Genomic DNA, 14,188 nt, shown 5'->3' with positions numbered 1-14,188 from the left:
ACAAAATCCCTTTAGTTCTGGAGGCATCACAGTGAAGATCCCTGTTCATCCCAAAAACACATTTTCTAGCCTACCATCCCCGGGACGACAGGACACCGTTAGTCCTGAGCCCTGATGGTCAACCTATCACTCATGGCCACCGACCTTAAATGACTCAAACTGAATTTAGAAAGTTCATAAAACTGACAATTGAGAAAAAAATATTACACTATCTGAAGTTATTCCTTCAAATATGACAAGATCATGTCAGTACCTATCCATAAATGGCCAATTTAATCCCTAGGTGTCAAACATAAATCAAAACAGCTACAGAAACAAAGCTGCCATCAGAAACTGTGAAAAGGAAAAAGTCAATTTCTTTTGAGCTAAAATGGAGATTTTACAGTATGACTGCTTTGATTACGCTTTGTATGCATGTACAGCTTAAAAAAATACATATAAAACACCTCACAAAGCTGTCTAATCTTGCTAAATCAGCATCATTCACTGCAATCACAATGTAATTCTCATTCAGCCACATGACTTTCCTCACAGCAACCATGTACACCACAGGTAGCAAACTGTATCCATGACTCGAATCACAAAGCAATCAACTAATCGTCGCTCCTCACCCACATTCTACTTCCTTCAGAGGATATTTGTTTGGCCTTTAACAAGGTTGCAACAAATATGCCAGGTATTCAATGTGCTTCACAACACCTACTTACTGAGTGTTATTGTACACCAACATTTTGAACAAAACAGAAACGGTTACCAGGGCTACCACAGTTTATTCAAGAAGACAATATCATCACTAATGTCTTCATCCTACTAAGTGCTAGTTACAATAAAGGTAGCCTTCTTGCACTATTAGCTAGAAACACAAATCCATCATCTGTGCTTTGGCTCCATTTGGAAAGACCAACCGTTTTACAGTGTTATTATCTGATATGAAGTCAGTACTAATAACACTGACCCCGTGAGCTGACAGAAAATTGATTACAATAGTTAAGAAGACCAAACAGATCTGTACAAAAACAAGCTCTCAAATGATCATTCTCAGCCCTTGTTTTATGTTTTATGTTTTGTTTTATGTACTGAAGGTTAAAGCCCGCATTAATAGATTTTTTGAGACACTGAGGCAAGCAGAAACTAGCTATAAACACAACAACACATTATCAACTTTTCACTTGTTAAACTTGCTCGCAAACACTTGATTTATCCATCCAGAAACATTAGCATTCATGTGTTTCTGGTATCTTTACAAAGGGGGATGTTTGTCTAGATGCTCCACTGTGATCACCTGCTATTGCTAACTGTGTACATCTGTTGTTTGGTGCTGAGCAGGTAGTCAGTTTTGTTTTAGTACTTTTTCACTGAAAACAGCTGCTTGTTGACTGAAAATTATGCTTATGAGAGCAGTGAGAATGAACCACAACAGTAAATGCGAAACAAAAAGACACAGAACTGAGATGTCTTATACAGTTAGGTGATAATCATCTGTATGGTTGTTACTTGTTCACTACACAACACTTTCACATTCATGAAGTCCTTTCATTTATTGTTAATATAATAATATTGATTATAGCAGCTTTAAATGTCTTATTGATACATTTTATATTCAGACAAATAATTTTCTAAAAATAATACATCTACATTAAAAATCATAAAAATTGCATTGTACAGTATGCGCAGAGGATACTGCCCTAACGTTAGCTTCCATTCGCAACATTAAAGTTAGCTAGCTAGTGTTAGCAATGGTAACATTGCCTTGTAGCGTTAGCAACATTAACGTTGCTAGCTAGCGTTTAACGATTCATACACGCACTTTATGACCCTCGGCCTGCTCCGTAGTTTTGGAAATCAGGAAGCGATGCAGCAGTAACGTTGTGGATGACAGGCAGGAACAAACCTCCTTGAGCAGAAGTGGATAAAGTAAATGCTCTTTTGAATGGCAAGTCAGCTTCAAAGCCCTGCAAGGTTTCTCTCGACAAGAACAAAGTTATTTACATTTACTGTCAATGTGAACTGAGTTACCACCAGAGTACGTCCAGTCTCTAATACCATTTGCTGGCCAAGCACACAGCTGATGCAGAGAGCCCTCCTCCCCCTGCAAAAGGCAGACCTGATAGTTTGGACATTCTGGACAGTATTTGTCATTGTTTTGGATTGTTGCAATAATAATAACCATACATTTGCATAAAGCGAGCATATTTGTCCACTCCCATGTTGAGTATTAAAAACTGGAAAAATATCCCTTGAAGGGACATTTAGAACAGATAAAAAGAGTTATCTATGGATAATCATGCGATTCATCACGATTAAATATTTTAATCGATTGACAGCCCTTACATATATATATAGAGAGAGAATGAGTCAGAGTCACCCTTAAAGGCAACCAGCCAGGACCACATGTCCCATCATTCCTCTCATTGCTGCAAACAGGAGCATCTGGTAAGTACTCTGAGCAGCCTTGGAGATGCTTCATGTAAATTCAGATTTATTTTCTGCATACATTAATCCTCCCATTCTATAGCCTACTATACTCCGTTGGCATAATAAGCTGGGCAAAGGAGGAGATAGAGGCCACTGATATCAAGACAAGGAAACTCCTCACAATGCGTCGAGGGTTGCACCCCAGGTCCAGCATCCAGAGGTTGTATACTAAGCAGAAGGAAGGAGGCCGAGGACCAGTGAGTGTCAAAGCCACTATCCAGGATGAAACAACAAACATCCTTGAGTACATCAGGAAGATGGCTCCAAGTGATGAACTGCTACATGGAAGTGAATACCTCAGGCAGCAGAAACTCTGTGAGGAGGAGGAGAAGGAAGAGCAGGAGGAAACATCATGAAGGACAAACCCCTGCACGGTCTGTACCATCGACAGATTGAAGAAATGGCTGGTATTGAGAAATCCTACCAGTGGCTGAAAAAAGCTGGACTGAAAGACAGCACAGAGGCACTGATCATGGCAGCACAGGAACAGGCGCTCAGCACAAGATCGATTGAGGCCTACCACACGAGGCAGGACCCCAGATGCAGGCCGTGTAAAGATGCCTCTGAGACAATCCAGCACATAACAGCAGGTTGTAAGATGCAGGCAGGCAGGGCTTACATGGACCGCTTTAACTACGTGGCTGGCATAGTGTACAGGAACATCTCTGCCAAGTATGGGATGGAAGCCCATCGGTCAAAATGGGAGACACCTCCAAAGGTGGTGGAGAATGACCAAACCAAGATCCTGTGGGACTTCCAGATACAGGTCAACAAACTGGTGATGGGTAACCAACCGGGGATAGTTGTGGTGGACACACATCAGAAGAAGGCAGCGGTGATAGATGTAGCAATACCAAGCGACAGCAACCATTGCAAGAAGGAACACGAGAAGCTTGAGAAATACCAAGGGCTGAAAGAAGAGCTGGAGAAGATGTGGAGAGTCAAGGCAACAGTGGTTCCCGTGGTAATAGGAGCAATTGGGGCTGTGAACCCGAAACTGGAAGAATGGCTCCAGCATCAGCCAGGAACAACATCTGAGATCTCTGTCCAGAAGAGCGCAGCATAGGAACAGTTAAGATACTGCACAGAACCCTCAAGCGCCCAGGCCTCTGGTAGAGGACTCGAGCTTGGTTGAACACAAGATCGCCCACAGGGGCGAGTGGGGTTTATATATATATATTTGTGTGTATACACACACTGCATCAGTGCATTTTCATTTTTACATGCAAAACTACACTAATAAACCTCCAACTAATTTAAAATGTTAAACATCAGTGTATCACACAAGCAAACAGATTATCCATCCCACAACTGAGAGAAATGATCCATTTCATGGTGTCTGCCCTTCAAGTGAACTCCCATCAGGCCTAACCTTGAGGGAACAGAGAGCAGCAAAACCACCCACCTGCAGATCTAGTGGCCAGAGTCACCCTTAAAGGCAACCAGCCAGGACCACATGTCCCATCATTCCTCTCATTGCTGCAAACAGGAGCATCTGGGAGCTTCCTGGGAGATGCTTCATGTAAATTCAGATTTACTTTCTGCAGACATTAATCCTCCCCTTCTATAGCCCACTTTCTCATCTCTGCCTCTCTTTTCCCATCACTGCCTTTGCAAACACTGTGTATACATTTGCCCTCTCGTCTGAACTGATTTGTATGTAAACTTGATTGTCTCACAGAGGGAGGTAGAATGGCAGCCAGACATGAATCTCATCACCCCTGCAGGTCATATTTCTCAAGAGCAGGACAGACACAGCCCAAATTAATTCACTGTGGAAACTGATGATGCCGCTGCCATTATCCCGCCCAAAAAGATGATAGTGAGACAATGTTTCTTGTTGACCTATGACATCTACAACGACTTCATCTCTCTTTCCAAATGATCCAAAAAGCTTGACGGGAATCTCAGAATTTCTGAGAACGAACAGTTGTTGATTAAAGCAAGATGCCAAATAAATTGGCTTTATAATAATTACACACTGTTATTCACTTTTTCTATATTCCACTGCATGTGAAAATGTGTGCACTCTTAGCTATTTTTAGAAATAAAGACTTAATCGATGTGACACACATAGTTTGAAGAAGTACTGTTTTTGAAATCCCCCTCATTCATGTGTAATTTGCTAAACTTTTAACTGTGACGACTGTTTTGTTTTATCGTGGCTGTGATATGCCTGCAAAACCCATGTGTGTTATCAGCAAAGCTGCTGCAGTTAAGCCATTTACAAACTTACTGCAATGTTTTTGTATGAAACCTAGCAACATGCGACGGTGGTTGGAGGAGGATATTTTAAGCCAACCCTGCTGTTATTCTAATTGTAGGAGTTCTTGTTTGAATCTTACCCAACCCCTTTAATTACACTGCTGTCTCTTTGTTACCACAAACTAAACTAGCGTGGGTATGTTGCACAAATGAATCTTTTAACCGTATAAATCCTGGCTCTTTTTAATTTCTCCAACAGGCATGATTTTGGAAAAAGCTGAATTTGAGATATATTGCTGTTGCTCTGAGGTGAGAATTAGATGGGGAAAAGACACCAGCAGCATAAACTGAGTTATTAAAATGCATATGTCATTTCAGGTTACACTATGGAAGTCTCAGTGCAGAGTAAAAAGAATATTTTACACGGAAAAATTCATGAATTTAATGTGAATGCAAACAGCATCGAGACACATAAACAAGCCCTTTAAAAAGGGGTCATTCAGTACGCTGACGCAGTTGTTGGTCTTTATAAAAAGTACAAAAATGAAAATCCAGCCATTATCGACTCACATCCGTGCAGGTGGAAAGTCAGGTGGTATTTTGTATTCCGAGTAACATTTTTGGAGCTTCACAGATTAACAGCATTGCAGCATTTTCCTAAACAACTGAAGAAGATGGGAACTTGTTTTAAAATGTAAAAAGTCTCTGGAAGCTCTGAGATTGTAAAATGATTTGAAAAGACTCTTTCTTTCCACGCACAAGCTTGTTACAGTACGTAAGCTACAGTACAGATTTTGGCTTAAAAATGGTATAAATGTCTTCAAAAGAACTGTATGGAACCATTTTATGCTTTTTTCAGTTTAAAAACAAGTCCCCATCTGCTTCAGTTGTTTAGGAGAATGCTTCAATGCTGTTTTGCAGTGAAGCTCCAGAAATGTTTTGTGATCAGTAGATAATGACTGAATTTTCATTTTTGGGGTAACTTTTCCTTTAACAGCTTTGTCATGGATGATTCAACTATAGTTTACAGCCATATACCTGCAGACTGTGTCTTTAAATGAAAATTGTTGCCATTGTCCAAACAAGTGCCTATTGTTTATATGTTTATTCACTGTTTAAATGATTTTAAAGTAACTATCAAAAAACATTTTAATTTTCTACATTTTTAGCACTGTTACAAGCCAATTATAGCATTCCAATAGTCAGTATGGTTGGCCGTACCAGAGACTCAAGTAAATTACCCTGGGTCACAGCTTCATGAGTGTGAGGTCAAGCTAGAGCTTAAGGTGAAAGCTCCAGTATACCCATGGAGCAAACAAGAGCAATAGCATCACAGTGCTGGAGCTTCGGTTCGGCCTACTGGCTCTGTCACACACAATTGAGTTGAGTTTCACTTGATATGCTATGAACCATCCTCACGTGGATGCCTGGCTGTTCTGTGACCTGTACTGTCACTCTGCTGTCAATGACCCGCTGCTGTGAAGCCACCTACTGACTTCACACATCCACTGCAGTTCTGCTTTCAGGAACCTGGCCTTAAGTCTTCCACAGTTGGAGCATTCAACGAAGCCACGAAGCCCAAGAAATGTCAGTGAGCACCCATCCGCTGTCTGCCTTTATTGCTTTTCGCAGTTCATGACATAACTTCTTCCTCTAGCGTTTACCAGCAAATGCCCTCATTAGTCCCCTGTCATTCATTGTAGCTATATGATCCACTCAATGACTCTCTAAAAAAGTTTAAGATGACAACTGTGGTAATTTGCACAATCGTAACTGCTACACAGGCTTCAGGGTGTCTCACCAATGCTTCCACTCAGCTAGTTCATTACTTAATTGACTTAATGAAGTATGGTCACTCATGTACCCATGCTAGGACATGAGAGTGAACATTAAGGGTTGGCTAGCAATGCCAGTTGTACCAGAACACCAACCCTGAGGATAAGCTACCATAGATAAAACAATAATTTTGCTGGAAACTTGGTGACACAGCTGACAGAACATTAACTGGTCAGGGACTATAAAAGCATAGTGAGACTAAAAGGTTCAAAGTGAACATGTTGTTTTTTCATGGTGGCCACATGTACCTTCAGAAAGTGGCAGTTCTTTTCAGCGTTACAACTTTGACCCAGCTTGTTCATTTGCATCAAAATGCAACATCTCTTGGTGGGTTATCTCATCCAAAGCCTGGTGAGGCAGAAGTGACAGCTTCTGGAGTGTGGATGACTCCAAAGTGAGGAGATGCTTTAAACCATGTAATGTCAATGCCATGCACTACCCATTAAGCTAAGCAGAAACACTGCATTCTTGCCATCTGGCATCCACATAAACCACGCGGCCTATTTCAAGAAATGCTCCATACATACACATCTGGCTTATTCTTACACCAAAACAGCTGAAACAAATGCATTACCACTTAGTTTGAAAAAAATAGAATCAATATTTACGTTCTGCGGATTGAGACGCAGATGGATTTCACAATGTAAGGGATGCAGTCAAACCTTGATGTAATAAGAGGAAGAAAGATGAGTGGGCTAACAACTCTAAACAGAAATATCAAGAAGTGAAATATTATATTCCTAACATATCTACCATGTGCTTACCGACAATAAATATAAAAACACATAATCGCAGACTCCTGTTGACACTCTCCACACATGACCTCATACTAGATACACATGACATACATACATACAAAATACCATAAGATCTCCTCCTCACTTTACCTCTGACAGGTAAATGTTAACTCACAGTAGGCGAAAAGCCATCTGTGCTATCTGCTGGAGCAGAAGGCGCCTAAACAATCGACACTCTTCCTTTAACCTCCTCAGATGCACTGGTGATGGAGCTACAGTAAGTAAGCCCAAGTTTACTTTTAGTTTTTTGTGTCTGGAACAAGATTGATTACAGTGTTAGACAGATGTTTCTGATGTTCTTACTGATACAGCTCGGTTCTCTCTGTGTTCTCTCTCAGTTATGTTGTGTTGCTAAAAATACAGCCAAAGAGCTGGACCACTATATGTAGGCCTTTGCAGCTCAGGCCTAGTGAGCACTATACTGGAAACACCTGCCTCTGCTGACGACTCTATGACAAAGGTACTGTGTCTGAAACTAATCTGTTGAGTGATTTGTTTCATTCAATGAGTTAGCAGATTTGAGTCATAAGAAACACCACTGCACACCCCACTGACACAGTCTGCATCTTGGCCTACTTAATTTCCCAGTAAACTACAGGCTCGATCTGCTTCTTCAGCAGAAACCCTGACGACTGTGCCCACGTTATCATTTTTTTTGATAATTCAATAGTGAGCCCCCACACGGTAAACGTGGGCTACTTTCACTTTGTAAGACACATGGCTTCAAATCTAAGACACCTGACAGTAAGTCTCAGCTTTGATCGATTGGCTGCAAGGTGTTGAGCACCAGTTAGGGAAGTGTCTTGCCGCAGCTCTTCCACTGAGCAGCCATCAGCCAGTTATCACCTCGGATACTGATGCTGAGCACCAGATTGTGCCTTTCATGGAATCAGCGCTTTTGCATTTCAAACATTTGCACTGATACATTTAGCCTACATTGCTATGCTATCCAGTTTATAGCCTGAAAAAATACCAGCCAAACTTGTGGCTCACTGGTTGCATGACATCACCCCAGTTTGTTTGTTTTTCCAGATTCTTTAGAGCCCTTTAAACATCTGGAACAAAATAAATATTCCATAAGGGAACAACAAAGCTAACCCCTTTAACAAAGCCAGGAATTACATACGAAAAATATGCTAAATTCTAATGTATTTCTAAAATAATATGAACTAAAGATAATAAAACTTATACTATAAATATAATGACCCAAATTATACATCATTCATGTTTGGTGGTGCTTCTACAAGCCAGCAGGGACATAATTAAGTTATGTCAGATCCCGCTAGCTTACCATGTGTTTTGCTAGCAGTTAAATTTGCAACTTGGTAAACCAGTTTAAAACATAATTTTTTTTGTGAAGCAATTTGAATATTTTGGTTCCCTGATGTTGAGGAGACTCTTTAAAGAATCTAGAAACGTCTAAACATCATTTGTGGTGAGTGTTTTCAACCTACCTGCGAGTTTCTTCAGCGTTAACCTTGTGCAGCTACTCGATTTCGAGGGAAACAGCTAACGCTACTTAACGTTAGCTCTAGCTAACCGGAAAATGATTACTGCTACGTGAGGGACACAAACTGGAGCTAACAGCCGCGTGACACTTGTATGAATGGTAATAAAAAATATATATATACATAAAAACATTTTTTAATGAGAAACAGAATGGTATAACAAAACAGACAGTGTTGTTGATAGTTTGTGTCGTTGCTCCTGCAGTGTCAGCGAGGCAAGACAGTCCCGCTACAGTACGATGATGATCTACTACACTGCAGTTGCAGTGTCGAGGAACTGAGCCGCTGCTGCTGCTGCTGCTGCTGCTGAGCACATCATCTCCAAGCCCCCAACATGAGGTAACAAGTAGCCCGCACTTCACGCTGTCCACCTGGGGCTTTTCTCTCATACCTACAGCAGCCTGTTGACACGAAGACTCAGCTCTGCGCTGTTGAATGTCATTAGCTAGGAAATAAAACTAATAATTGGCGTGGCGTGACACCGGACGCAGGGCTTGTGCATTGCCTTTTCATACACACACACACACACACACACACAACAAAAAGTCCTGAATCTGAATCGAAACGATGTCGACTGCTCAAGTGCAGGATTTGCATCAGTGCAGTGTAGCCCGGTTCCTCTCTTACATGCCCCCCGTTACCACCTCAGCTGCCCTGGCTTCTCCAAAACACAGAATCAACTCAAGTGATGGCTGGTATTAAAAATAAATCACGTTTCAAATGATGATATATTTGACTTGCAACACACATGAGAGAGTAGTCTGTCTCCTCAGGCTGGCTGGCTCGCTGAAAACACAGCGAGTAGCCCATTTAAACGAGAAGTGGTGTTGCAGAGGGGGGAACGCTGCTGCGGTAAACCCGGGGATGGAATAATCTGGTTAGGGGGGAATCACGTTGGACCGGAGAACTGTGCGCGGATCTGATCCACTGACCAAAAAAAAAAAAAAAAAAAAATCAACATCCAGTGTGTGTGTGTGCGTGTGTGTGCGAGCGCTATTTAAAAAGTTAGGAGATCATGGTGCCGTGGTGATGCAGGGGGGGCTTTTTTGTGTGTGTCTGTGCGCTGCGCGTCCCCAAACCTGGGGCTCGCCGATAGTAGCCTAGCTGCACAGAATAAGTTGTTCCCCCTCCCCAGCGCCTCTGCATGATCCACTCGCTGCATAAATATGATTGCAGATCTATCACCATTACAACAAACAAACGAATAACGCAGATCCTCTCTCTCTCACACGCACACGCAGAGATACAGACACTGTCTCACACTCTCACGCACTCACAACGCCGGTTCGCAGCGAAACGGAGGAGTAGGCATTAATGGTGATGAAGCTTACCACTTGGATTCTTGTTTTTCTTAAGACTCTTGCCACAAAGACACTGCAGCATATGCGTTCCTTTGCTGAAAATGTTCCAAAGAAACCACATTGATTTGGGCGAAGAGCAATCCAGTGGCTTAAACACCCAGATATAGATGAGATCCTTGCGGTTGCATAATAACACAATTGGATCAGTTCTCCAGGACAAGGCTACCAATTGTATCATAGAAAAATAGGTATATCCAAGTCCTATGCGTTTTCATTCACGTGGCAAAAATATTCAGCATCTGCCAGACTTCGTAAAATTGGTGTGTTTTCTTTCTTCTGGCGTATAAAGGATGCCTCCTCAACTAGTCGATCATAGAAAATATACTCTGTAAATTGCATGTGTCGCACCGGGAGGAGACGGGCCGCCAGTAAACAAACACAACTAACGTGAAAACAGTAAAACACGGTGGGTTTCCGAGGAGAAAATCATTGCCTATTAGTTCATCACTCTGAGGAGAGGAGGGTGGATCTGCACAGCATCAAAAGCCAAGGGAGGATGCATCCTATGCACAGACTGCTGCAACGATAGCCCCAACAAAACACCACATTGCCGGATCAAGTCCAATTCGCTTTCCTCCTGTAAACCAGCTTGGTTGGCCAGGTCAGACAGCACCAGCCTCAGTTCTCATTTCCTCTGGTCCCACACTGCAACGTTTCTGTTAGAAGCCAGGCTTTGGGTTCTTGGTGTGTGTCCGTGATTCCTGAAGTGTGCGTTTCTTTTTCTCTTTCCGTGGGTTTTTTTTTTTCCTCCAGCCTTTTTCAGCACCACACCACTGGCATCTCCAAAAGTACGGTGCGCCTATGAAAACATTTGCATGTATTTCCTTTAGCGTCGGACCTCTGTTAGAAATAGACCGGGAGGAGGGGTTAAATTGAAAGATTGGCTTTCCATTACGTAAACACGTGGTTTCTGCGCCGTCATTTCAGTGATGCTCTCGGAAATTTTTATGATCCGACTGAGACTATTGTCCCAAGCCGTTTTTTCACCATGAATTCTTGGAAATGACAGCAGTCTATGGAGTGGATTTTCTGCACGTGTGCCCTGCACGTTAAGGAGTCCACCACGTTCACAGCCCCTCTCATCTTTACAGCATTTCTACCTGACGTGTCATTTATCTTTGCCCCCCCCGTTCTTCCAAGTTGTTTCAGTTGTGTGCATCCACATGGGTGTTAAACGACACATGATGCACAAAGGCTCCCTAAGTCACAGGTGTTAGGACTCACCTGCGTAGGTAGGTGGGAATGCTTCCCAGTGTTTGTGTCAAGTCATCTAAGCACTACTGAAGCAGGGGGTGCAGAGTACAGAGGAGCCTATAGGGCACTGCAATAGATCACTGTTACTTTGGCAAGCTCAATCAATTGAATCCAACGATAGCTGCAGAAAAAAATGTATTCATTTTAAAAGTTAATATAGAGGTGTTCCTTTATTCTTTAAAATATGAAACAATGACAGGGGGACATTTTAAAATGACTTGTAATATGTCGGGACAAACATTCAGGTGTAATATTGTGTTTACATTTACTAGCTCTGTTTTTGTTCCTTCATCCCTGAGGACAAGAGGCCCGTTAGTGTTGCTCATGACGACTGTTTCCACTGTGTGTCGACTTTTCTCTAAGGATTTAAGGGTTTTCCATCACAAACTAAGAGGGAAGGATACTGTGTCTACCCCTGATTATGCCTGCCCTTCTCCAGGCAAGGGTTGTGCAGAGAGAAAGTGTTTGTCTTATAGGATAAGTTCATCCAAAATTCAAAAATAAAAATACAATTTTTAGGGCTCTTGGATTATTGATGAAATTGATGAAAATGAAATGTTGTTTTTTTTACATCTACTTAAGCTGTTTAGGAAAATGCTGCAAAGTTGTTTTGCTGTGACGCTCCAGAAATGTTTTGTGGATAACAGAAATTCACCCAGTAAGTAGATAAAGAATTAATTCTCATTTTTGGTTAAACTTATCCTTTAAGTGGAAAAACTCAACTGTGTCTTTGCTGTTTGACGTTCTTCTGTAATCGCTCTTACATCTGTCAGCATCACTCCCTCCCAGCACAAATGGCAGAAGTCAGTTTGTCTGCCAGTGTTTGGAAGTGGACCCATTTGTTGCCCAATATAGTGTTGACCCCACTCACAGGTGTTTGATACTGTCTGCCAGGAAGCCATCTTCGGTAGGCTGCAATACAAACAAATACAAATGACCAGCATTATGGCTCCAGCAAGAATAAATGACCTACTTAGAAACTGTTTTTCCCCCTCTCTCCTGTAATATTGAAACAGAAACAGATAAAGGTTGATCCATTCTTACAAAAAAACAGTGTTGCAGTGTTGATCCTTCTTTTCTGAATTACCTCCAAAACCAGCATCTTTGACATGTATTACCTTTACGTTATACACTTGTAATACGTATCACATCCTTTTATTGACGAGTTACAGCTGAATCTGCTTGAAAGAGTCATAATCAAAAGCTTCTTTTATCCGATGTAACGTCAAGTGAGCAAAAGGTTTGTGTAAACAATATTAACCACAGCACAGGAAGCTTGATGAGAGACTGGAGGGGTTCATTAGTGGGGTTGTGTTGTGTGTTCATCTCCGAATTACAGCATTAATCCACTTTAATGACCTAGTTTTGTGGCGCCCAGGTCTTGTCAGTTGTCTGTGATGACTGGTTCCTCGGGGATGTGGGCCACTTTGAAACAAAATGTTTCTTGATTGACTTTCTTAACGTGGCATTATAATTTTTGCTGTGTCACTGTTTAAAGGCCAGCGGTACAGAATTCCTTATTGATTTTAAGAGGTGGCCATCAATTGAGCAATTACTGCTCACGTCGTGTACCTGCTAACACACTTACTGTACTAACAGGTATATCAGGTGCAAGCACACGAAGCCACAGAACACCGACACACATATATAGTGTACCGCTTCAGACAAGGTGTTAACACAGATATTTAAGCAATTTAAGCAATTTACATGTGTACGCTGTAGATTTATATCCACGTGTGTCCTGTGAGGTCAAATGGAATCATTGTGGACTCATCACGAGTCGGAGCAGTGCACTGCAGACTCTCCAGCTCTCTCCCTCTGCAGAGGCCTCTCATGTCATCCTAGCTATCGATCTGTCTACTGTAATGTAAAGTATCATCGCACCCTGGAGGATATTGTCTGACAATTTTGTCAGGGATCATTAGAATACTTCTCTTTGATTGCCCAGGCTGCGGCCGGCAGGAAGTGGCTCCCTTGTGAGTTTTTAGCAGCCTGTTTTTTCTCCTGGTGGAGAAAAAATAACTTGATTTAAGATGCACAGAGATAAATGGACTGGTTTCAGTTTTACTCATGGTCTCTGTGGTATTGCTGTACGCATTTAAAAGGCTCACACATGAGGGAGTGTGAAGATGGCATGAACTGCACGAGTGTCATTGTGATCAGTGTTACATATAGAGAGATTCATATCATATCATCAAATGTGAGAAATATTTAGAGAGGCATTTGTGTAATTTGGGTGAACTGGCCCTTTAAACTACCTAATGTGAATGAGCCACAAATGCATTAGAGTATATGCTGTGTTTTGGATTAGACTGAATAAATATAATAAGATGAAAGGTGGCAACCATGGTGAAAGGTTATCTTATCATTATTCATTGGAAACTTAAAATGACATGCCTGCACTACCCTGACATGCTCTTTTGAAAGGAGTGGATATTCCAGTCAGATTGCTCTCTATTTTTTGGTGTGAGTGTCTCCTCCAGATTAAATCAATGAAGCTACCACAAATGAATAAGCACCTCAGTTTCCACAACACACTGACATGCATCATGTAATCCTGAATGCAATCCTGAAATAAAAGGACTGTGATTTTATTAGTTTTAAAAAGGACACTGTTAACAGCAAGAATAGCTTTATTGTCATATAAATCATCATGTTAAAGGATATGTTCAACAATATGTTTATCTACTCACCCCCATGCCCATGGAAAGTTGGTGATGTTTGAAAGTCCACAAAACATTTTCAGGAGCTT

The 14,188-nt window shown here is 41.6% G+C and overlaps 1 protein-coding gene across 1 annotated transcript in view; it reads right to left on the bottom strand.

Moving 5' to 3' along the window:
- Positions 1-10,360, bottom strand: part of fgf14 (fibroblast growth factor 14) — a 125,552-nt gene extending 115,192 nt beyond the window's left edge. The window contains exon 1 of the mRNA XM_073473768.1: positions 10,153-10,360. Coding sequence (XP_073329869.1) covers positions 10,153-10,360 — 208 coding nt within the window. The remainder of the gene's footprint in view (positions 1-10,152) is intronic.
- Between the last annotated feature and the right edge of the window lie 3,828 nt (positions 10,361-14,188).

The sequence above is a fragment of the Pagrus major genome, chromosome 9 (assembly GCF_040436345.1).
Source record: "Pagrus major chromosome 9, Pma_NU_1.0".
NCBI lineage: Eukaryota > Metazoa > Chordata > Actinopteri > Spariformes > Sparidae > Pagrus > Pagrus major.
Note: the sequence above shows the minus strand (reverse complement) of the source record. Positions and strands in the feature narration are given on the sequence as shown.